A 26,988-nucleotide genomic window follows, 5' to 3' on the forward strand; every position below is an offset into this window, starting at 1 on the left:
CTGCGTTGGGTCTTCGTTGCTGCGTGCGGGCTTTCTCTAGCTGCGGCGAGGGTGGGCTACTCTGTTGCGGTGCGCGGACCTCTCATTGCGGTGGCTTCTCTTATTGTGGAGCACGGGCTCTCGGTGCGCAGGCTTCAGTAGTTGTGGCACTCGGGCTCAGTAATTGTGGTTCGTGGGCTCTAGAGAGCAGGATCAGTAGTTGTGGCGCACAGAATAAGTTGCTCCGTGGCACTCGGGATCTTCCCAGACCAGGGCTCAAACCTGTGTCCCCTGCATTGGCAGGCGGATTCTTAACCACTGCACCACCAAAGAAGTCCCAAAATGGAGGTTTTTAAAGTATCTGTGTGTAACTGTGAAAGGGTAAATATGAAAACTGAGATAAGGCATGCAAAGAACTTATAACACAGTGCCTGGCACACAACAAATATTCAATAAATATTAGATGATAACATCATGGTCATCATCACCATCTTCTCCATTTTCTTGATTAAAAAAATGGAGATACAGAGAGGGACAGTAGTTCATCCAATGTTACAAAACCAGTTGGTGTCAGTAAAAGAATTTTAAACATAGGTCTAATCAGCTTCAAAGTCTGAACTCTTTTCCACTTGCCAAGACACCTCATGAAGGCAAAGGAAGCACATCCTAGACAAAGGGAGATCTCAAGGAGCTCCTCCTTAGGGAAGGGAGACCTAAGCTGAATGCTTAAATACAAGTTGACTTGGTCAGATGAAGTGAGAGAAAGGTACCGCAGACAGAGGGAGCAATACATCCAAAGGAGCTGATACAAAGAACAGTGTGGACTATTTGAGTAGATACAATTATTTCAGTGTGGCTAGAGCCCAGAGAGTAAGAGGCAAAAAAGTTAGAGTCTACATATGAAGCAAACATAAGATGCAGCATGATTCTGAGCAGGGGTTCTTAAAGTGAAATCTCCAGACAAGGAGCATCACCACCTAGGAACCTGCTACGAATGCAAATTATTGGGGCTACACCAGGTCTGAATCAGAAACTCTGGGTCTTTTAAAAGGTCCTTCAGGGGACCCTAATGTATGGCTGATGTTTGAGAAGATGATTTTGATCAATGATGGAATGTAATGGTGTTTTTCAAAAATAATGAAATCATCCTTTATTAGATAACTCAGAAGAGGGAGAGGACCATAGTATCTGGATAGAAACTAGCTATAATACCTATGATGTGCTTGGTTTTTCTTTGATAGCAGTTAATCAATTTGACAGGTTATTCTACTTACAGATCAAATTTGCCCTATGTTTCACCTTAGAAAAACACCCCCAAACAGGCTAACATTTTAAATCTTAAAAATATTTTTTTTCTTTGTTTCATACCCTTCTAAGTTTCATACCCTGAAAGGTCAAACTTAGGTCTATTAAAACTAAGTGTTTAGGGCTTCCCTGGTGGCGCACTGGTTGAATCCACCTGTCAATGCAGGGAACACGGGTTCGAGCCCTGGTCCAGGAAGATCCCACATGCCGCAGAGCAACTAAGCCTGAGTGCCACAACTACTGAGTCTGCGCTCTAGAGCCGGCGAGCCACAACTACCGAAGCCCGTGCCTAGAGCCCGTGCTCCGCAACAAAAGAAGCCACCGCAATGAGAAGCCCACACGCCACGACGAAGAGTAGCCCCCACTTGCCACAACTAGAGAAAGCCCATGTGCAGAAACAAAGACCCAACTCAGCCATACATACATACATACATAAATACATAAAACAAAAAAACTAAGTGTTTGTAGGGACTTCCCTGGTGGCTCAGTGGATAAGACTCCGTGTTCCCAATGCAGGGGGCCCGGGTTTGATCCCTGGTCAGGGAACTAGATCCTACATGCTGTAACTAAGAGCCCGCATGCTGCTACTAAGAGCCTGCATGCCGCAACTAAAAGATCCCGCATGCCAAAACTGAAGGTCCCACAAGCCGCAACTAAAGATCCCACGTGCTGCAATGAAGATCCTGCGCGCAAACTAAGACCTGGTGTAGCCAAATAAGTAAGTAAATAAATAAATATTTAAAACAAAAACAAAAAAACCCTAAGTGTCTGTAGAAACCATTATGATCCCAGCCTCTTAAAAACTTACAATTTTTATAAATTTAAGAGGATGTTATAATCAACTTTTTCTTTTGAAAACAAAATAGAAGTGTCCCAATTCCATGAGTTTTACTTCAGTTTTGCTAAATCCAAGCAAAATTAAATGTTGCCACAAACCAGAGCCACACCACCTCTAAGTACTTTAGATACCAAGGTTCCTTATGAGATTTCATTTGAAAAGAGTGTCCCACGGATAAGACAAGTTTGAAACAACTGGTCTACAGGATAAAAGTTAAGATCTTGAGCATAAAATATAAGGCCCTCCAAAGCCTGGTCCCTCTCAGCTCTCTCAAGCCTATTCCCACCACTTCGTGCCTGGGTATGAACTCTCAAACTGCCTATAATTCCTCATAAATACCACAGTGTTTCTCATCTTTGTGAATTTGTCCATGTTGTAGCTTCCAAATGATTACTGCCTGGTTTTATTTTACTTTACGTTTAAACAATTATATTAGGCTATGGGAAACAAATGTGACATTCTGGGCCCAGGTGGGAGTGAGCTTGGATGACTTCCACTATAGAGTGGGAGGGCAGGGCCTACAGTTCAGGCATAACAGGTCCCAGCTGTTCTCTAGGTCCTTCTGTGCCCCTAGGTTGAGCCATGAGTCATGCCACAAGAAGCTCTCTATTCCACCTCTTCTCTTTGGACACTGTAGGACTAGAGTTAGACACAGACCGATCCTAGGAGTAATATCTCCTGATGGTTCATTTGGCTAAGGAAGAAAGAGGTGTTCTAAGTAATCAAGGAAGAACTACCACACTCCAACCATGGGTCACCCAAGGAGCACAATATCCTGTAAGTCAAAATGATCTTCCCTTTATCTGGGAGCTTGCCCCCCAGGGGGCATCTGGCAATGTCTGGAAACATTCTGGGTTGCCACAACTTGGCAGGGGTGGGGAGGGTTGCTACTGGTATCTACTGAGTAGGAGCCAGGGATGCTGCTAATTAAACATCCCACCAACGTACAGGATGGTCCCCCACAACAAAGAATTATCTGGCCCAAAATGTCAATACTGCCAAGGTTGAGAAACACTGCTCTATTTCTCAATTTGACACCACATCACCCAGGAAGGCCTTCCTGAACAGCCCAGACTGGGTTAGGTACCTCTTGTTGGTTTCCCATAGTACTTCACACTGTATCATTCAGCAATCTGTGTCTTCTGTTAGATCATGGGTACCTTTAGGGCAGACTTCTGCACTCTGTCTGGCACATAGTAAGTACTCAGTGAAGTAGCAGAGACTGCTATCTGCCTACCCCAAAAAACAACCTATTCTTCTCAGTAAAAGAAACATCAACTCTCAGTTGGGCACATGGTCACTACATTCCTCAGCCTTTTATTTACGGCCATAAGACTAAGTTATGGCCAGGGCAACACACGGAGAAGGGCTACCTGAAAGCTTCTAGAAACTATTCTTAAAAAATACTTAAGGCTCCTTCTTATATGCCCACCCTACCCCTACCCTGCTGCCTAGGACACAGATAATATGACTGGAGCTCCAACTTGGACCTTGGGGGCAATGAGCTTCCAAACCGGTCTTGGTCTGCCTTCTTTTACATAACAGCCACTATTTTATTTAAAACCATTGTTATCTTGGATCTCTATCTTTTGCAAAGACACCTTAATCTAAATGATTTAATACCCAACTTCTATTTTTTGCCATCGATTACCATGTTCTTCAAGAAAAGTGAGAGTTGTGCTTTATATTAATTTATGTTCTTGTTCTTCTCATTCTTCACTGACATATTTTTAAATACAATTTTCCTCTACTGTTTTCCTTTTACAACCTGTTTTGCTGTCAATTGTATTCCTCGTTTATTCAATTACCCTTTTCCAGCTAAGCGTTCTCAGCTACTTAGCTCTTCAATTTGACTTGTAAAAGTAGCACAGCCATTTTCACAATCCCAAAGCATTCCTCTTAGATGGTATTTGATTAACAACTAAATTTATAAAGATAGGTTTACTGCCTTCACAAAGGATCAGTAATCCAAAGTAAACAGCCTTGCTCTATGATAATTTTATGGGGAAAAATGTAATATTTATAAAACTCCTCTGGGATATTTAAATCTGAGTTCACAGAGCTCAGCTAATCCTGATTTGCATGCTATTAATCTTACAAACTATAGAAGTGATCCTAATTTGCATGAATATAGCTTTCTCTTAACTTGCTCATAATATTCTTTTTTTTTTTTTTTTTCCAGTACCACGGGCCTCTCACTGTTGTGGCCTCTCCCGTTGCGGAGCACAGGCTCCGGATGCGCAGGCTCAGCAGCCATGGCTCATGGGCCCAGCCGCTCCGCGGCATGTGGGATCTTCCCGGACCGGGGCATGCACCTGTGTCCCCTGCATCGGCAGGCGGACTCTCAACCACTGCGCCATCAGGGAAGCCCACTCATAATATTCTTGTTATCCTTACATTTCAGAAATTTTTCAAGTAGACATTTTGTTATCTTTCTCTGGTAATCCTGTAAAATATAAAAATTTTTAATTTCCAAACTAAGTTCCATTTTGGAAACTAAAAAAAAATTAATATTCTAAATTTACTAAATAACTATTCTACTTCCTCAAAAGTATCTCCATTTCCAAAAATTTTTCTGCATTATTTTCACCTATTTAATGTGTTTTTTGCTCTGGATCTGATTTCTAAGTTTTTTCTCTGCTTTACACTTATTAGAAGCTTCAGAGTGTCATTTATTGTATTCTAATTTGTTCTCTTATATTTACCACTATTATTACATTTTTCATTCTAACCTATTTGTGCATAATAGTTGTACACCCTTTTTCTGCTCTTGGAGTAGATAACTCTTCTCTGAATTGTAGTTGTGATTCTTGTACTTATTCCTTTTAAGGGTTACCATTATATTATTTTGTTTTCCTGGCTTTGCTCTTTTGACTACTAAACTTATTTACTGATCATAAGTTACCTTTTTATTTCACTCACTCTTGAGTATACATATGGTTGGTGGCTTTTTTTTGTTGTTACTATTATTGATGATTTTTATTTGTTCCAGGTAATTCTATAGTATCTTAATGAGTTTAAGAGCAAAAACAACTCTCTGCACTCTAGTAACTTCCTGAATGCTTCCATATGGAGATGACTAAAATTCCACAATCCGCAGGAAGAGGTCTACATAAATAGTCTCAAACTTTACTTCTATTTCCTACTCAAAATACAAACTTCTATTTCCTACTCCAAACGCAAAATACAAATATCAAACAGAGCAGGCCTCAGCAGTAGATACCATTTACTGATCAGCAAAACCCTCCTCCAATTCAATCACTTGGAGAATTCTGCCGGAATACACCTATTTGCATAAAATATTTTCCTTAGAATGTGCCCCCCCCACCTTTCTATACAAACATTTCTTGAAAGATAAAGGCAAAAAGACATGTAGAAATACCTCAATTTTTTTCTACTCTCTATTAGTTTAGAAGAAAAAGAGAGATCAGCGAGTTCTATACATATTGTTTTTTGGAGCTATCATATTCAAGACTATGATTCAGTTTAATACGAAGTTGAATAGTATGGTTGAATAATTTATTAAAACAGAACGTAGCATTCAAACATAAAAGTTATAATGCCAGTCACTGGAGAAACTAGAACTACTACTGGAGTTGAACGACTACCTTAAAATATCAAGGATGACTAGTATTATCTAAAATCCTAGGGACTTCCTTGGCGGTCCAGTGGTTAAGACCCTGTGCTTCCAATGCAAGGGGTGCGGGTTCGATTCCTGGTCGGGGAACTAAGATCCCATATGCTGCACAGCGTAGCCAAAAAAAATTAGTAAGTAAAAAAATAAAATAGAATAAAATCCTACAGTTTTACCTAAATGCAGAACTAAAGCTAAATTATCAGCCAGTCAAAGTAATCTGTTTTCATCCCTTCTCCACTCATTAAATATTTTGCTTTTATTTTCAATTTTGAAAAGTTTAGCTTATATACACTAATCTCTAATGAAGACTCCCTGGACCACACCAGAATGAAAGTATGCTTTCTTCTATCAAACTCTTTCATAGACGACCCTTATACATGCTAGCAGGTGACTACCCTACACCTCCTACTCTTCTGTAACTGGAACTGACCAGGGAAGCAACAGATGAAATGAAAATAACTGGAAATTCCTAAGCAAAGCAAAAGAAAGCTTAACCTTCATAGTTAACAAGATAAGGCAGGTAGAACCATGAAGGCCCTTCTTATTGCTGTCGTCAACAATTTCTGCATCCTGAGCCATCTGGTGATATCTTCAAGCCTTCGAGGCTGCCTAAATATTTTCAGTATTTTTGTACTAAATAATATACTAAAATAAGTATTAAAATACTTACTTTAAACAATTTTCCCAGAATAAAAATATTTATAGGAAGGCAAAAGCACACAGGATGATTGACTCTGGGCTATGAATTCCTTATGGTCATGACTCTCAACTAACATGTAATATTTACAACCTGGTACTTAACTAATGGAATAAGTCTGTATGTTTTTACCTTATCCCCCAATTAGCTCTTTTCAAGAGCAGGGACTCAGTCTTAAAAGAGGCAGTACAGTTTAGATTAGACCTGCTTCAACCACAGTAGCTCTGCTCTTATCTATTTTATACTGTAATGCTGGGTAAGTCTTTGTTTCAAAAAGGAGTTTAAATGTTATTATTTTGCTTTTAAGTTTAAAAACTACTTGCATCCCACTAAAATTAAAAGGACTGACAATACCAAGTGTTGGCAAAGATGTGAAGCAACTAGAACACATTCATGTATAGTATAGTCACACATGAATGGTACAGCCATACATGAATGATACAGACACTCTGGAAAACTGGAAGTATTTGTTAAAGATATATAGATACATAGATAGAGATATCTTACGAGCCATCAATTCTACTCATTGTTATATACCCAAGAGAAATGAAAGCTTATGTCAACCAAAGGTTATGTACAAGAATATGCTTAGCAACTTTACACATAATTCCCCAAAACTGGAAACATCAAATGTCCATCAATGGAACAATGGATGAATTGTGTTATATTTACATATTAGAATATCAGGTAGTAATGAAAAAGAATGAACTACTGCTATGTATAATATTCTGGGTGAATCTAAATGTTAAATGAAAAAAACCAAGAACAAGATAATAAATAGACATGACTGCATTTATATGAAGTTCAAAAACAAGCAAGACTGTTTTTGAACTTTATATGCAACCTCATATCACCTCTGGTGAAAGAGATTGGAACAGTGGTTACTTTGGGGTTTAGGAGGATACTGACTGGGAAGGAGCATAAAGGAGTCTCCTGAGTGCTGGTAATTTTTTTATATCTTTATGTGGATGGTGAGAACACAAGTATGTAGAGATGTAAACATTCATCAAATTGTACACTGAATATTTGTGATTTACTATATATGTTATACCCTAATTTTTAAAAACTCATATAGTGGCAAGAGTCTTGGAATAAGCATTGGAGGTTCTAGTCATGGTTCTGCCATATGTGATTCTTGACAAAGCATAAAACCTCACTGGGTCTGCATTCCATATACTTTATGCTAAGTAAGGTCTCTTCCCCCTCTAAAACTCACTGATTCAAAATTCCTATGAATTTCCTTGGTCTGCATGTTTGCAAAATTTTCTTTTTTCTTTTTTCTTTTTTTTGGCCAAGCTGCGCAGCATGCAGGTTCTTAGTTCCCCAACCAGGGATCAAACCCACGCTCTCTGCAGTGGAAGTGCAGAGTCCTAACCACTGGACCACCAGGGAAGTCCCTGCAAAATTATCTTTTCCTGATTTCCACAGAAATTTAACTTGAGCATATCTCTTTAATCCCTACTTGGAGAGATGGTGGGGTGTTAATAGGCTTATTTTATATTAATGGATGGAACTAGCATCAGAATTTCTGGGCCAAAATACAAGCATACAAAGTAAAATGCTACCTAGGAATACAGGTGATTAGAAACTAGTGATGCTCTATTATTTGGAAAGAACAGTAAACTGTGATGACGTTAGCTAAAGCTGTAATTCTCTCTGAATCAATAAAAATAACCTGGAGCCACTGGAGTGATGATACCTAATAATTTATAATCAATAACTGAAAGCTTGTTGCAGAAAGGTAGCTGTTCCTTTCCAATTACCTATATGAGGAATCAATATTTACTGTACAAGTTCTATACTTTGAAAAAAAATCAAGAAGACATTCCTTGATAGGGGCAAGCAGGACACACAAGGGAAGTTCACTGCTTTTTCTTTTTCTTTTTTTTTAGGTATTACTTTTATAAATGGAAAGATAAAAAATAAAATTTAGTCATAGCCAACTTTTCTTCATGAGGAGATGCTACCTGAATTTAACAGTAGTTTTTATATCCTTATATCCTTATTCTAGGTATAAGTCATCAAGTCAGGTTATCAGAGCAAGTCAGGCCACCCTAGTCATCACTTCATGAGAAAGGAAGAAAAATACAATGGTTTTAGAAATACTTGAATCCAAGGAACTTCTTGTATGAATTATGGATTAAGCTTCCAAATTTCAGAGATCCTCTAAAATTTTGTAAAAATCAAGGGAAGATGTATCCATCAGATGACAAAAGAAGCACTACATGTAATAAAATGCCATGGGAAAAAGCACTAGCCCATTAAGACCAAAGCATAGATTCTAATTCTGGCCCTGCCATTTAAATTTGAGTAAATCATTTTGATCTTTCTGACTCAGATTTCCTACCTGTAAAATGAAGGGAATGAGTTAGATAATTTTAACCTTTATTTTTCTCTCACTAAAATTTCCTATATGCTGGAATTCACTTCATACCAACATGGTAGATGCTTTTCCTCATATTGACCCTAATCTACACAAAAGTTAATTATCCTTATTAACAAAAATATCTAGAAATTAAATATCAGAAGCCACTAAAATTGAATGATGGACATTAAAGTCTGATGTCCTTTCACTGCTATAAATTGGGTTTGCTTCCATAAAGTACATAAAGGACAATTCATAAATTTTAAAATGAATTAAGTAAATGAAAGGGTCTATAATGAACCGGCTAGAGAATTTTTTAAAAACTCACTGATGAAGCTCTATTCTAGAAAAGGTCTACAGTTTCCATATACATATATATATTCCATATAGACACACACACACACACACACACACACACACACATATTCTTTATTAGCTGAATATGGTCAAATAAAAAACATAACATCTACTCACTTTGACAGAGATACTCCCCCAGCTTTCCCAATCATCTCTTCATGGTGTAATACTGAGTGGTTCCAAGGAATTTGGAGGAACTTTAAGAGTGTTCTCATCCACCGTTCAGGGTGTAAGACAAGTTGCTCATAGTGAACTAACATGCATTTTTTATAGCCAACCTCCATACACTGGTTATACATGGTCTCTATGGCACGATTCCACTTGGTCAAACAGTCCCTATAGCTGTTCAGGTCAAATCCAGCGATTGTAACTTTTCGAGAAATCATTGAATGTACTGATGCCCGGCCATCACGGACCATCAGGAGAAATTTGGCATTGGGGAATAACCTAGCAAGGTAAGTTAAGGATTTCAGGGCAAAAGGATCTTTATTACATAAATAAGGGGCTGGCTCCCCATGCTTAACAATGATTTCTAGTAAGAAGGCCTGCATGGCAGAATCCAGCACTTCATCGGTGACACCAGCCTCATCCAAGCGTATTTTCTCTTTACTCGACCGTGACCATATCTGCTTCAGAGCCAGGATTCGAGGAATGACCCTGGTTTCCTCTCCACAGCGAATATCAGGGTGTGCATCTAGCATGGCCCTCATGAGTGTGGTTCCACTCCGAGGCACACCTCCAATAAATATTAAAGGCATATCTTTGTGATAGGCAAAGGTTTTATTGGCTTTGATGTCCAGGCCAGTTCGCACAGTGGTCTTTGTGTTCTCCAATTTGAGGGGCTGGCTACGTTCTTCTATTCGGTGATGGCATTCCATGGCGTGTTGGCCCAAGTAAAATACAGTCACAGAACTAATCACCAGACATGCCAATAGTAAGTTCTGCTTCAGTTTTCCAACCATCTTGATGTGGTTATCTTGCTATTAAACAGATATTTTGCTACAAATGTTTTTCAGAAAACTTTCAGGCCATGGAGATTCTACTTCAGAAAGATGATCAATATCTAATAGGAAAAGGAAAAAGTTATTTTACCATTACATTAAGATTGTTTACAAATTAATCATCAGTTATCACCATTGCATTTTAGCTAGAAAGAAGTTGAAGCAGTCTTAAATACACTGATACTCTTAGAATAAAAGTATATATAAATATAAGCAAAAATAAATCAATATTTCTAATCAGAAACAGCTTTTCTTAATGTAACAATTCTAAAGCTACAGACCTTGCACAGAATGGAAAAATAAATAAAATTATTTCTATAGTGAGTCAAGCAAATATTTAATATTCCCAAGTATGTTTGGAGTCTAACCCAAGGTTCATCTCTGATATTCAGAGTTGCTTCATCCCCAAGAAGCTTCATCCACATTCTACCATAAAGAGAAATTACAGAAGAAATATACAACTTCCAAATTTTTAACACAGATTCAGTTTATTCATAACTTACAAATTATTTATTTAGGTACTACAGTCCAGATACTTGGGCTTGGCTGAGGATAAACTTTGGAAAGGACAGCAGTGCAGTGACCCCTGCTCTCAGGAAACAAAGTCTCATGGGCAGACAAATATACAATGATAATAAAGTGTGATCAGTGTCTTAGTAGAAATAAGCAAAGGAGACAATGGTAGTATAATGAAAAGGCACACAGAAAGGAAGCTACCTCAGGAAGCTATAAAACCATATATAAAACAAGAGGAAGGAGTATGCTAAGCAATAGAAACTTGTGTGCAAAAGCACAATGGCATGACAGAACACAGCATAATTAGGTGACAAGAAGTAGTTCAGGAAAGCTGGTGTATAGGGTGCAAAGAAAACTGTGTGTACTGTGATCTAGCCTTATCTAGAATAGATAAGATTTGGGTACACAGAGCATTCTAAACTGAAGATACGCTATGACCAAAGACACAGACATGTAAAAGCAGGGGCATGTATGTAAAACATACGTACTATGTACATGTAAACTTACCCTGAACTTCAGAGGGCAAGTGTGATGTTTAGTTTTATCTGTCAACTTGGCTAGGCTATGGTGCCCAGTGTTTGGTCAAACACCAGTCAAAATGTTTCTGTGAAGGTATATTCTTTAGAAGTGATTAACAATTAAATCAACAGACTTTGAGTAGATTACCCTCCAAAATACAGGTGGACCTCATCCAACAATTGAAGTCCTTAAGAGAAAAGACAAGTTTCCTGAAGAAAAAGGGATTCTCCACAAGACTGCAACACAGAAACCCTGCCTGAGTTTCTAGCCTTGCTGCCCTGAGGAATTCAGCCTCTAGGCTAACATCAACTCTTACCTGCCGGACTGCTGTATGGATTTTAGAAATACCAGTGCCATAATCACATGAGCCAATTCCTTAAAAACTCTCAGTCATATATATATATATATATATATATATATATATATATACACACATACATATACATATGAATATCCTGACTGACAGTGAGTACACCTGGGGAAATGACTAACTACACCAGAAAAAGAATACATTCTGAGGGGCTGGATGTCTAGCTATGAACTAAGGAGAAGGTAGGCAATTCTTCTCCCCAAAAAAACAAGTTATAAAGAGGAATGAAACTGACAAAACCACCCTTTCAGTCCTCTGGAAATTGACCAAAGGAATACAGCAACCCAAGAAGCATTTATGTTTGAAAAACTGCTCAACGTTCAGTAAGAACAGTGAGAGCTGTGGTATTTGTGCCCAAGACTACTCCCACCCCCACCATCCACCCACTCAGCAGGTACAGAGGTTCTGCAGGGCAGGGCAAACTACAAGGCCTGGAGGCTTTGCTGCTGGAATCAATGGGAGATCACTCAATTTGAACTGGAGCGTAGCACACATGCCCAACTGTGCTGCCAGTGTAAGTGATGCTCCAGGCGGCAGGTGAGCAAGGACGGTGAAGAGCTCTAGTAGGCTGAGGCTGTAGTCGTGATCAGCAAGCTCGTGGCCAAAGCTGAGCTATATACAGGCAAAGAGGAGACATGAAAGGATCAAGTGGAAAGTAAACACCAGGGCAGATTTGAGAACAGCCTGAACTTTGAACATGTTCCTCTGCGCCACACGCAGATCCACTGGCAGAGGACAAGTCTTACTGCCTCAATATGTTTGAGCACAACCGCTGTCCACTAAGCTATGCAGACAGGGGGGAAACCACAAGAAAGCCATGCTTAGAAATGAAAACAATTGTGTGTGTGTGTATGTATCTGAGCAGCTACATCAGCATACATTTATATGAAATGTTCACATCTGGCAAATTTACAGAGACAGAAAGCATGGGGTGGAAGCAGGAACTTATGGCAAACAGGCATGAGGGGACTTTTTCCAGTGATGAAAATGTTCTAAAACTGGACTGTTGTGATAGTTGCACAACTCTATAAAATCTACTAAAAATCACTGAATTGTACCCTTAAAATGAGTAAGTTTTATGGTATATGTTACACCTCAGTACAGCTGGTTTTTCTTTTTCTGAAGAATACACTCAAAGAAATATTTTTTGAGAGTCTCAGTAGGATACAACAGTCAAGATCTGGTTTTTGTTTACTCATGTATTCATTCCTTTAGCCACATATTTGAAGACCTATTACTGTGCCAGGCACTGTACTTTATTATAAAGCTGCAACAAAGAGCCACAAAGTGAGAAGAGGTTGAGATTAGAAGATCAGCTTGATAAGAAAAGACTGCAAAGAAAAAAACATTAATTAAGATAATTGGTAGCAATATAGCATTGAAATATCTATGCAGAAAACTGTATCCATGATGTAGAAGGCACACTTAAGATGTTACACCAGTATTTAATATAAAGGGGAGAAAGTGGGAAGGAAAGAAAACAATGGAGAGAAAAGAGAGTAATAGAGAAAATGGAGAATTAAGATTCAACCCTAGAAAAATAACATTTTGGTTAAAGAAACTAAAACTGTATCACAAGCACAAAGGCGAAAAAGTCATTTTGGAAATAGAAAAAAAGACATTAGTCTATTCAAGTGAGGGCCAACCTTTCAAGCAAAACAATGACAATAAACCCAATCTGGAAATATCCTGGTAATTTCAAATATGGCAATTTCAAATTTCAAATATAATTCAATTTCAAATGTGAAAGAAATAGTTCTTCAGGCTTCCAAACAGAAAAAGAAAATAAGGACCATAGGACCAAAAAACAAGCTGGCATTAGATGTCTCTGCAACATTAAATGCTTATCCTCTGGTTTCCTTTTAAGATACCTTTCCTTATTTTTCAAATTTGCTATGATGAACATGTGTTACCTTTCTAAGTGAGAAAAGAAAAAACAATATTTAAAAAATAATAGGGGGCTTCCCTGGTGGCGCAGTGGTTAAGAATCTGCCTGCCAATGCAGGGGACACGGGTTCGAGCCCTGGTCCAGGAAGATCCCACATGCCATGGAGCAACTAAGCCCATGCGCCACAACTACTGAGCCTGCGCTCTAGAGCCCGCAAGCCATGAATACTGAGCCCACGTGCCACGACTACTGAGCCCACGTGCCACAACTACTGAAGCCCGTGCGCCTAGAGCCCGTGCTCTGCAACAAGAGAAGCCACTGCAATGAGAAGCCCATGCACTGCAACGAAGAGTAGCCCCCACTCACAGCAACTAGAGAAAGCCCGCGCAGCAACGAAGACCCAAGGCAGCCAAAACTAAATAAATTTATTAAAAAATAATAATAATAGGAATAGCCTTTCTTAAAAATTGACAGGTAAAGATCTGAAGAATGAGCAGGAACTAGGTAAAGAGTGAAGAGAAGAGCATTCTAAGCAAAAGTAAATGGATACGCAAAAGCCCTGCAATAGAAAGGCATTTTAAAGCTTTCAGGGACTTCCCTGGCAGTCCAGTGGTTAAGACTCTGTGCTTCCAATTCAGGGAGCACGGGTTCGATCCCCAGTTGGGAACTAAGATCCCACATGCCACATGGTGCGGGCAAAAAAAAAATAATAATAGTTTTCAAAGAGCAGGCTAAGGCAGTAAGCAACAGAGAAAGTGAGTGAGAGATGAAACTGGAAAAATGGGCAGGGGTCAGTTCATAAATCTTGTGGGTCAGGTTAGGGATATAAAATTTTATCATAGATGCAATCAGATGTGACTGATTTAAAGATTCTAAGCAGTGAGTTACTTAATCCTATTTAGGTTTATACAATCTCACTCTGGCCAAAACTATCTTGAAAAACAAAAATGTTGGAAGATTCACAATTTCAAAACTTAATACAAAGTGATAGTAATGAAGACAATGCAATACTGGCAGAAAAACAGATATACAGATGAATGGAAGTCCAGAAATAAACTTACATTTACGGTCAACTGACTTTTGACAAGGGTGCCAAGATAACTGAGAGAGGAAAGAGCACTCTTTTCAACAAATGATGCTGGGACAACTGGACATCCACATGCAGAAGAATGAAGTTGAATACCTATTCACAAAAATTTACTCAAAATGAGCTAGAGACCTAAATATAAGAGCTAAAACTATAAAATTCTTAGAAGAAAACAGAAGTGTAAATCTTTGTGGCTGTGCGTTAGGCCACAGTTTCATAGATACAACACCAAAAGTACAAGAGACAAAGAAAAAACAGATAAATTGGACTTCATCAAAATTTAAAATATTTGTGCTTCAAAGGACAATATCCTAAAAGTGAAAGACAAACCAAAAAATGGGAGAACATATATGTAAATCATATGTCCAATAAGGGACTTGTAACCAGAATATATAAAGAACTTACAATTCAACAAGACAGACAAATAACCCAATAAAATACGGACAAAAACTCTAACTAGACACTTCCCCAAAGAAGATATACAATAGTTAATTAGCACATGAAAAGAAAAGATGCTCAACAATGTTAATCTTCAGGAAAATGCAAATCAAAACCAAAATGAGATACCACTTCAAACCCACTAGATGGCAACAAAAAAAACACAGACAATAAAAAGTGTCGGTGAAGATGTGGAGAAACTGAAACCCTCATATACTGCCAGTGGGTGGAACTGTAAACTGGCAGGGGCACAGTCACTTTAGAAAACAGTTCGGCAGTTCCTCAAAATGTTAAGAGTTACCATATGATCCAGCAATTCCACCCAAGAGAATTGAATACACGTGTCTACACAAAAACTTGTACACAAATGTTCATGGCATCATTATTCATAGCCAAAAATAAGCAACAACCCAAATGCCCACTAAACAATATATGGTATATCCATGCAACAGAGTATTACTAAGCCATAAAAAGGAGTACTGATACATGTTACAATTTGGATGAACCTTAAAAATATCATGCTAATTGACTGAAATAACTCATAAAAGATCACATACTGTATGATCCCATTTATATGAAATATCCAGAAAAGGCAAATCTGTAGAGACAGAAAAATTAGTAGTTGCCTGGGGCTGAGGGGAGAAGGAAGATGGAAACAACTACCATGGTTTTTTTAAAAAATTTATTTATTTTTATTTATTTAGTTAGTTAGTTTTGGCTGTGTTGGGTCTTTGTTGCTGTGTGCGGGCTTTCTCTAGTTGCGGCAAGTGGGGGCTACTCTTCATTGCGATGCGCGGGCTTCTCACTGCAGTGGCTTCTCTTGTTGCAGAGCATGGCCTCTAGAGTGCACGGGCTTCAGTAGATGCGGTGCATGGGCTCAGTAGTTGTGGCTTGTGGACTCTAGAGTGCAGGCTCAGTAGTTGTGGCGCACAGGCTTAGTTGCTCTGCAGCATGTGAGATCTTCCCAGAGCAGGGATCGAACCCATGTCCCCTGCAATGGCAGGTGGATTCTTTACCACTGCGCCACCAGGGAAGCCCATACCATGTTTTTTGTTTGTTTAATAAATTTATTTATTTATTTATTCATTCATTCATTCATTCATTCATTTATGGCTGTGTTGGGTCTTCATTGCTGTGCACAGGCTTTCTCTAGTTGCAGTGAGCGGGGACTACTCTTCCTTGCAGTGCGAGGGCTCATTGTCGTGGCTTCTCTTGTTGCGGAGCATGGGCCCCAGGTGAGCAGGCTTCAGTAGCTGTGGCACATGGGCTCAGTAGTTGTGGCTTGCAGGCTCTAGACCTCAGGCTCAGTAGTTGTGGCGCACGGGCCCAGTTGCTCCGCGGCATGAGGGATCCTCCCAGGCCAGGGCTCGAATCCGTGTCCCCTGCATTGGCAGGCAGATTCCTAACCACTGTGCCACCAGGGAAGCTCATGTGGTTTTTTTTTTTGGGGTGATGAAAATGTTTTAAATCCAGGTTGTAGGAAAATCTATGGTGTGTGGATTACGTGTCAATAATACTGGTTTTTTTAAAAAACAACTACACACTTATTAGGATGATTCAAATAAAAAATGCTGACAGACAATATCAAGTGCTGACAAATACGAGGAGCAACTGGCTCTCACACATTGCTGGGAATGCACAATGGTACATCCAGAGTCCGGTAGATTCTAATGACCGATATGAGAAAAGAATCTAAAAAAGAGTGGATATATGCATATGTATAACTGACTCACTTTGCTGTACAGCAGAAATTAACACAACATTGTAAATCAACTATACTCCAATAAAAATTTTTTTTAAAAGTCTGGTAGAGTCTAATAAATGTAAACATACACTTACCATACAACCCAACAAGTGCACTCCTGAGAATTTGTCGTAAAGAAATGAAACCTACATTCACATAAAACCTGCACATGAATATAGCAGCTCTATTCATAAACACCAGAAACTGAAAACAAACCAAACGTCCCTCAATGGGTAAATTTGGATAAACTGTGGTACATCCACTTCTGGAATACTATCCAGCAGTAAAAAGGAACAAATTCTTGATACATGCAACAATCTGAATGAACCTCAAAGGCATTATGCTGAGTGAAAGAAGCCAGTCTCAAAATGATTCTACTTATAAAATATTCTTGGAAAGACAAAACTACATCACTGGATGCCAGAGGACTAAGTATAAAGGGATATAACACAAGTTTTCTGGGATGATGGAACTGTTCTGTATCCTGACTGTGGTAGTTGTTACATGAATCAATATATGTATGAAAATTCACAGAACTATACACCAGAAAAAAGTCAATTTTACTGTATAACAATTTTTAAAACAAAAAAAATTTTTAAATCAAGAGAAATTTGAGGGGAAACATGGGGGAAGGAGAAGACAGATGACAGGAGAAGACCAAGAAGAGGAGAGCCTATGACTCTAAATCTTCCAATTAATGTTTCTGATTAACATTATTTAGTGGTGATAGATTCAGTGGTGATAGGAAGACATGAAGTAAATAATGGGTTTTACTGAGAAAAGTAGAGAAATGATCCTAGAGAAATGATCCTAGAGAAATGATCCCCGTATTTTCCATTTTATGAACATTTAAATGAAATATAAATTCATTTAAATACAAACAAAGCAAACATAACGCATTTAATGAAGCAAAGAGGAATGCTCTTAGGGACACAATTAACTCTAGTCCATTTCATTTTATAGTTATACAGGAATGATTCCTCTAGTACATTCGTTTGTTTGGGGGGTTGCATAATGTATATTGCATGAGAGAAAAGCAGTGATCACTAAGAAATCACCCTGAAATTGCAAAGCTTTTTGATAAAATTTAGTACTATACATACTTTACATTTAACTTACCAACATCTGACATATGTCAGAATCCAATAGGTGACAAATGACTCAACTTCGTTCAAAAATTACATGAACAATTTAGAATTCAATTGTACAAAAACAACATAACGACTTCTCTGAAAACTTCCCCAAGCACATATTAGATACAAAATAGAATTCACCAATCTAAAGTTAACATGATAGGGCTTCCTCGGTGGCACAGTAGTTGAGAGTCTGCCTGCCAATGCAGGGGACACGGGTTCGTGCCCTGGTCCAGGAGGATCCCACATGCCGCGGAGCGGCTGGGCCCGTGAGCCATGGCCGCTGAGCCTGAGCATCTGGAGCCTGTGCTCCGCAACAGGAGATGCCACAACAGTGAGAAGCCCGCGTACCGCAAAAAAAAAAGTTAACATGATAGACCTTTAAGTTACTATAGCAGCAACCAACAGTATCTGATAACTTCCCATTAAAATACCCCAAATTCCCAGTAAAATACATAAAGACAAAAATTAGAAATATATTATGAATGTATTTCCTTGTCCAGAAACATACTTGTAAATCATTTTCATGACTGCATAATACTTTACTGAAAAGGCTTTACCAATGTTTATTTGGCCAATTCTGTATTATTACTTACTTGTTTCTAAATTTTTGTGATAAATATTCTTGCATGTACAAACATCTTTGCACACATGATTATTTTCTACTCTGAATTTTTAAAAGGGGAATTGCTAGGTCAAAGGGTGTGAGATGTGCTTGATTTCAAAGCATTTAATACATATTTGATTTACCTCTTTCTCATACCCTACATCCAAATCTGACAAAAATTCTACCGGCTCTTTCTTCAAAATGTAGTCAGAATCCCACCACTTCTCAACACTTCTACTAGGACTGACAGATTCTCTCACCAGGATTTCTGAAAGGTATCTTTACTTCTTCTCCTGCCCCCTAGAGTCTATTCTCAACTCAACAGCCAAAGAGATTTCTTTCAAAACTTAAGTCAGAACACGTCATTTCTCTGTTCAAAGCCTGGTATTATTTTTCAAAATGGTCTTGAAAAGGCTTATTTTAAGGCATCCAACACTAAATTTCTCTGTCTCTTTCTACTGATTCTGTCAATAGGCATCAAAAGCAGCACTGACTGAAGTCAGGCTAATATATCATTAACCCAAAACAGTAGTTTGTTGTTCAAAGTGAAATAATTGAGAAGGTACCTCTTCACATTAGAGGTTTAATAAGGACTCAAATGAAGGCAAATTCCTCTTTACTAAGGGACAATTTAGGGAAAAAGAAAACCCTGCCATACATCCCATCATACTTGAGAGCTGTGTCAATTAACATAATTTGGGGTAATTTTTTTCAAGCCTTCATTCCTGTTGCATTTTAAATTAAACACTGAGACTTCCCTGATGGTGCAGGGTTAAGAATCCCGCTGCCAATGTAGCGGACGCAGGTTTGAGCCCTGGTCTGGGAAGATCCCACATGCCACAGAGCAACTGAGCCCATGCGCCACAACTACTGAGCCTGCGCTCTAGAGCCCGCGAGTCACAGCTACTCAGCCCATGTGCCACAACTACTGAAGCCCGCGCGCCTAGAGCCCGTGCTCCGCAACGAGAAGCCACCACAAGGAGAAGCCCACGCACCGCAATGAAGAGTAGCCCCCACTCGCCGCAACTAGAGAAAGCCCGCGCGCAGCAACGAAGACCCAATGCAGCCAAAAATAAACAAATAAATAAATTTATTTTAAAAATAAATTAATTAAACACTGTCTCCCCCAACACACTTAGTGGAAAAAAGTATGTTCTATCTTCCCTTCAAGATGTTTGAAAGCAAATAAGACAGTGGTCAAAGGCCTTGTAAGGGATACTAAAAAGGAAAAGAAGAGGATTCTTGGCTTCCCCAGAAACATTCTCATTACTATTCATTCATTCATTCATTCATTCAGCCTGCACCAGGTCTTAGTTGCGGCACATGGGATCTTCGTTGCGGTATGTGGAATCTTCACTACAGCATGAGAGCTTCTTAGTTGCAGCATGCAGACTCTTTTTATTTATTTATTTATGGCTGTGTTGGGTCTTCGTTTCTGTGTGAGGGCTTTCTCTAGTTGTGGCAAGCGGGGACCACTCTTCATCGCGGTGCGCGGGCCTCTCACTATCGCGGCCTCTTCCGTTGTGGAGCACAGGCTCCAGACGCGCAGGCTCAGTAGTTGTGGCTCACGGGCCTAGCCGCTCTGCGGCATGCGGGATCCTCCCAGACCAGGGCTCGAACCTGTGTCCCCTGCATCGGCAGGCAGACTCCCAACCACCGCGCCACCAGGGAAGCCCACATGCAGACTCTTAGTTGTGGCATGCGAACTCTTCAGTTCTGCAGCATGCATGCAGAATCCAGTTCACTGACCAGGGTCTGAACCCGGCCCCTTGCATTGGGAGCAGAGTCTTACCCACTGGACCACCAGGAAGTCCCTCATTACTTTTTCACTAAGTATATGAAGCCTAATTTTCTGTCTTTAGACGTTTCTTAACTTGAAGAATCATAGAGCATGACTGCTAAAAGGGGCCTTTACGTCATTTGGTCCAACGCTCTCATTTTACAGACACAGAAACTGAGGCCCAAGTAGCACATTCTCCTCACCACCTCTCTAAATCTTACCTCCTCTTCAAAGGTCACTCTTCATTTTACTGTGTGTATTTTACTTACTCCCAAAGATTTTAAACTCCTGAAGCTCAGAGACCTTGTCTATGTTCCGTCCCCTACCACAGCATGCTTAACAGAGCACCAGGTCACAGTGTACACTGAGTCTTCAAAATGTAAAAGTAAACTAATCAAACTGAGAAGAAAATGTCTATGGAAGAGAGATGCTGTAGAGCTTGAGGTCTCTACTCAGGCCTCAATACTGATTCTTCTAAAATTCTTGAATAAAGTAGTCCTATAATTTAAGAAGAAAGTACAGTAAAAGCTTGTCTGACCATTACCCTTATATATTTGACCACTGTCCACAGGCGCATGCACGAATACACAAACACACACCGGCCTCTTTCCAATATCTTAAAGTCCAGGCCACTGTATTTTCAGACAAGTAGTATCAATATTTTCTCAACTGGGACGTTTACAAAGCTGAGGCTGTGCTAGAAGGAAACACTAGAAAGTTCAGTCTCATTTTTATCTGCAGTAGAAGGAAAAAGCACTGAAACACAGCAACAAACATATCTGAAAAATTACTATTAATAAGACTGTTCTTTCCCAGCAAGCCAAATGAAAGACTCCCAGAAATAATGCTCTAGAGAAGAAGAGAATGATGACATTATACTTCCATACTTAGATCTTTGTAAATTTTATAAAGATTTCTAATCAAAAATAGTGTCAGTCAACAAACATGGGAGTGTAAGAGGTTGGTAGTCAGCAGACCATTTTCAACACTCAGCGCATATACACAGGCCCAGGCACATGCACTCATGATCACATTCCTTACACCCAGCTTTTATAGTAGGAAAGTAGACATGTGCTACGTACAAAGAGATGCTGGGTAAATTTCCCAGCAAAAGGTAAATTATAGGAACGTAACAATCCCCTAAATGCTTTCTTTCCGTTATTAATCATTAGCTCCTTGCTTCCCATGCTTATTCATCCAACCAACGTGGCAAATGGCAACACCCAGTGACACTTTGCCTTCTGTCTAAAGTCCAATTTATAGCTGGTTTCTCTATTTGCTTCCAGCTTTTTTAGCAAAAGGAAAAATAACTGTATCGTGTGCTTGAACTTGCCAATTAATAAGTGTCCAGGGTTTAATTTGAATGACAGCTTTGCATTCAGCAGAAACTTCAAATAAACCCACTGTTGTAAAACCAATCCTTATGTCAGCTCATGGTCAGAGTACCAACATGGGAACATCTTTTCCTAGCCACACCCTGGGGGCTGGCACTAAAACCACTGACAACAAATGTAAGAAAAATACAGTACACACAGCTGACGATCTTTGGGAGTCTGCTGGGACCCATCTTCATAAAGGAGCAGTGTACTGGAATTTTGTTTCCAATAAAACCCCATGGTCAGGAGGGAAAAGAGCTGGTCAGATACTAAGAACTGGACCTAATGCCTAGGACACAATTAGAGACAAGAGCACAAGTTAAACTCAAGCACAACATTTTTAAAAGTTCAAATTAAATGAAATGATGTCTGGGAATTACTTCAAAAATATCTGAAGGCAGATGTGGCAGGGGGAGGAAGGGTTTATATGAAATCAGATGACTACGAGTTAGCAACTGTTGAAGCTGAGTGATGAGTACTTGAGGGCTCAGTGTAATTTTATGTTTTTGCATATGTTTGAAATTTTTCATAATACAGAGTTAAATGAAATAAAACAAAATAAAAAGTTTAAGTTACTAAGTTCTAACCTTCTTAGATCTATAAATCAGAGGGCCATTGTAGGCTAACCATTCCTATTCTAGATTCTTCACTCATGTTTGTCGTCTGTTTAAATCATCCATGAGAGGGAGCACAAAGAAAAGAAAAAATAATTTGCTCAAATCATATACTCTCATTCAGTTACTCAATTATGCAAATTTTCCACCAACCTCCTAAGTTTTAGAATTAAAAGTAACTAGAATAGGTAAAGGAGAAAAGAAGATGGCATTGAAATAATGTAAAGGCAGCCTAGTATATTAGTCAGAAGACGTGGGCTCTAGTCTCAAAACCATTTTTTCTTAGCTATATGAAACTAGATAAATCACTGAGCATCAAGTCTCTCATTCATAAAACAGGAATAATGATAATCAAGCTCTTTTCCACATGTAATCAGAGTAGAAATTACAAGAAGACTGCAGAGAAAATGCAAAGATAAAGGAATGCCTGCAAGTCCTCTTTGCTTTCACGGTGCGGCTATGGCCATCAGGTGGATAACGTGTGAAAGGACTTTTAAAGAACACGAACCTGTGGCACCCTTCATACACTGGCTCCTGCTCTTCCACCAACTTCACCCCTTGGCACTCCTCCCATGAAGCCTGCCCCCTTCAGGACCACCCCTCATTCAAACCAGGCACCTTCACACACACCTGGCCTCTGCTCATGCTGCTGCCTCCTGTATCAAGTCCCTTTCTCTCTTTTATACACGCCTCCTCAGGGCTCTTTACTCATCCCCCTCGCCCCCCAAATCAATTTTTCCCTCTTCTGTAACCTCAAGCACTTGGTAAAAACACATTGGCTTGCATGTTCATGCACTGTATTGTGGTTAGTGTACCCCACTAAACTATAAGCTCCTTTAAAGCAAACATTTAAAAAAATAAAAAAAGCACAAATTAAAACCCATTCATCATTCATGCAGTGGGTGCGTTATTATCAAATAAAATATAAAGCAAGGAATTTATAGATGAATCAGCACCTAGTGAAATCTCTCTTAAATCTCCTTAACATGCCTACAGAGTCATCTGAAACAAATAATATCAAAAATGAAAAAGGAACTACAAACAAAACCAAAGTAATCTGGAGGCCATGACAAAATTTTGCAATCCCAGTCATTATTCCAACAGGATTTTTAAATTGAATCTACAAAATTCATAGCAGATGGGAAAAATAGCTTTTCTGAGACTTTGGAAAGAGCCAAACAGATATTAAGGTATTAACAAAAATATTTTAACTGTTATGATACTAATAGTAATCAGTGGCACAAAATAGAAAGCCCAGAAAAAAAACCAGCCTCATCTATGTACACAAATTTAATATGTATCAGAAGCAAACATCACAAAACAGTCACAAAACATTAATTTATGGTATTGGGTTCCCTCATCCACACTCCTACACTCATCTTGCTTCATCTATGGCTACCCCCTACTTATTTTCTGATGCCTCACAAATCTACCTGCAACCAAAACTATGCTAAATCCCAAGACCTGACCATTCAAAGGCCAAGGGACAAATTCTATCTGAGTGTTCCACTGGGCCTGTCAAATTCAAAGAACACCAAATGGAACATATCTTCCCTAATAAATCAATCCTCCTCTTCATTTTCCTCTACTGGTAAATGAACCACTTCCTCCCAAATGCTTAAGCTAAAAATCTGGGAGCATTTATGTAGTTTCTCTCTTAACCTCTCCATACACAACAGGTATAAGTCCTGTCAACTCTTCCTCCTTCATAGCTCTTGAATCAATTCTCCTCCCTTTTCTTCCTCTGCTGGTATGGCTTTAATTCTCATCCTCATCTTATTCTCAAGGATAACTCCATAGCCTACTGACTGGTACTTTCTGACTTCCTTTAATCAGTTCATTCACTATCCTGTTTCAGGAGTGATCTTTTTTTTTTTTTTTTAATTTATTTTATTTATTTATTTTTGGCTGCGTTGGGTCTTTGTTGCTGCGCGCGGCTTTCTCCAGTTGCGGCGAGCAGGGGCTACTCTTCGTTGTGGTGCGCAGGCTCCTCAGTGCAGTGGCTTTTCTTGTTGTGGAGCACAGGCTCTAGGCGCGCGGCCTTCAGTAGTTGTGGCATGTGGGCTCAGTAGTTGTGGCTCTCGGGCTCTAGAGCTCAGGCTTAGTAGTTGTGGAGCACTGGCTCAGCTGCTCTGCGGCACGTGGGATCTTCCCGGACCAGGGATTGAACCTGTGTCCGCTGCACTGGCAGGCGAATTCTTAACCACTACACCACCAGGGAAGCCCCCAAGAGTGATCCATCTAAAATGTAAATATACTTATGACACTCCCCTTCTTAAAACCCTTCAATGACTTTCTACTTCTTTCAAAAAAATCCTTACCATAAGGCTTTTCATGATACAGCCCTTGCCTACCCCTCAGCCTCTTATTACTCATCATCAACTCCCCTACACAGACACAGACACACACACACACACACACACACACACACACACTCACTCACTCAAAGCTGCCTTCATCTTCAACAATGTGCAGCATCTCTTACTCACAACTCCCATTCATCCTTCAATATTAGGTTTCAATACTATCTCTTCTAGGAAGCTTTCCTGACAGCTCTCTGTCTCATATGACGCAGTTGTCCTTCCTAGTGCTCTTGTACTTACCCATATCTTATTTCTTCTAATTTGTCTGTTTTTTTCAGTAGATTGTGAACTCCTTGAAAGTAAGGACTTTTGAATGAGTTAATGGATTCTTGATTGCCAATAAGTTAATGTAACTAGATTCTATGAGTGTAATTTGTTGTGAGTTCTTGGAAGGTACTGACTATATCTTATCCTTTTCAGTTTTCCCCATAGCATATAACATAAAATGCTACATGCATATTGAGCACTCAGTAAATATGCAATGAGTGACCCCACTAAAACTTTCTTTCTCACTAAAATCCCAGACAGCTAACTCTTTCCTATAATTAGAATACTGGTCTTTCCTCCTGATTCCAGTGTTAAAATATGGATCGACTATATTCAGAAAGACTAAAGTACAAAGTTCACCTCTTGTTTTTCCCCCCTCTGGCCCTTGCTCTTCGAATCCACCTTCTTTATTGACCAGTCTATTTCATCTGCCTCTATCATTTTACACTCTCATTAATGAATAAATCAGAATCTTATTTTTTTGTACTCCCTTAGACTCACTGCAACAAACCAGAAGTTAAAGTTAACATTTCTGTCCTAGAATCATTTTACACATAAGGAAAGTGAAGCTCAGAAAGAATAAGTAACTTACTTAAGGTATCAATACTTGGCAAATTGTTGACCAAGTTGCAAACCAGGTCTGACTCTAAAAGTATGATGATTATTCCATGGTTGATTCCCAGACATTAGGCTTGGCATGAACAAAAAGCGGTGTAGGCAACATATGGTGCAAATGAAGTGAATTTAAGACTCTGATAGTGTTATAAGGTTTTCATTAGCATATGGTTTAAAAAATGTACCTAGCTTTTGTTTTTTAATACATTTATTTATTTATTTTTAAATTTATGGCTGCGTTGGGTCTTCGTTGCTGTGTGTGAGCTTTCTCTAGTTGCAGTGAGCGGGGGCTACTCTTCATTATGGTGCACAGGCTTCTCATTGCAGTAGTTTCTCTTTGTTGTGGAGCACAGGCTCTAGGTGTGCAGGCTTCGGTAGTTGTGGCACGTGAGCTCAGTAGTTGTGGCTCACAGGCTCTAGAGCACAGGCTCAGTAGTTGTGGTGCACGGGCTTAGTTGCTCCACAGCATGTGGGATCTTCCCGGACCAGGGCTCAAACCCGTGTCCGCTGCATTGGCAGCCAGATTCTTAACCACTGCATCACCAGGTAAGTCCCTGTGGATTTTTGAATTATCCTATTTCGATCATCTTAGATCTAATTAGAATGATAGACGAAAACTCTAAATCCATGTATGCATTCTGCTTTATTTGCATAAATGAACAGCATGCATTTTTGCACACTTTCTGCAAGTCCCTGATGATTTTATCTAGATAGCGTTAAGAACGGAGAGCTAAAAAAAAAAGAAAAAAAAAAAGAATGGAGAGCTAGATCTGGTCCTAAGAGATAACAGACATACACGGAAGCTAAAATCTAGCATGTCAAGAAGTAGCTCTACATTTCCTGTGTTTTTTAGCAGTTTAGTTTTGCTTCAGCACAGTCACTCTCACATGTAAATAAGTTCCCACTTCTGTCGTGAGAAATTATGCCTCTGACACAAAGTTACTCAGAGCTGGAATTCTGTGATCTTCTCTATAAAAATCTGGGTATCAAATCTTTGATCAGAAACCACTATTATAACAATCTCTATGGGAAAAGCTGGATTTTGCCTTTATAGTCTCACCTTCCTGCACCTTACCAAGGACTATATAGTATAGTGTGTGTACAACTATGTATTGTTATATTTTTCCAGAGTAGACATTTTCCTTCAGTTCAAAAATAAATGAACAAAATGCAATTCCCAGTAAAATACCTAAAATGTGGAGCATTCTTGCTATGAAACCTTACACTTACACTTGAATTAAACAACCATTTACTGAGCACATAAGTAAGTATGATTCATCATTTGGCTTCAAAGAACTAGCAACTCAGCAGGGGAAAAAGACAATAAACTATGTATGCCTACTATACACATACACACACACACACACACACATACACACACACACACACACATATATACACACATGATGAAAGTATAAGATCATATAAAAGGTATGAAAAAGAATACAAGTTTTCCAATAAAGGATCACATCCATGGGCTCATAAAAAGCTA

The 26,988-nt window shown here is 39.2% G+C and overlaps 1 protein-coding gene across 2 annotated transcripts in view; it reads right to left on the reverse strand.

Annotated features, from left to right (window-relative positions):
- The window catches only part of TPST1 (tyrosylprotein sulfotransferase 1), a gene marked incomplete at its 3' end in the record, with an annotated part of 115,994 nt that overhangs the window by 74,722 nt on the left and 14,284 nt on the right, over positions 1-26,988 (reverse strand). For both annotated transcript variants that reach the window (XM_082857220.1, XM_082857219.1), the window contains exon 2: positions 9,296-10,241. In XM_082857220.1, the coding sequence (XP_082713346.1) occupies positions 9,296-10,140 (845 nt within the window). In that variant the 5' untranslated portion in view covers positions 10,141-10,241. The remainder of the gene's footprint in view (positions 1-9,295; positions 10,242-26,988) is intronic.

Source organism: Leucopleurus acutus (assembly GCF_964270905.1).
Source record: "Leucopleurus acutus genome assembly, chromosome: 16".
NCBI lineage: Eukaryota > Metazoa > Chordata > Mammalia > Artiodactyla > Delphinidae > Leucopleurus > Leucopleurus acutus.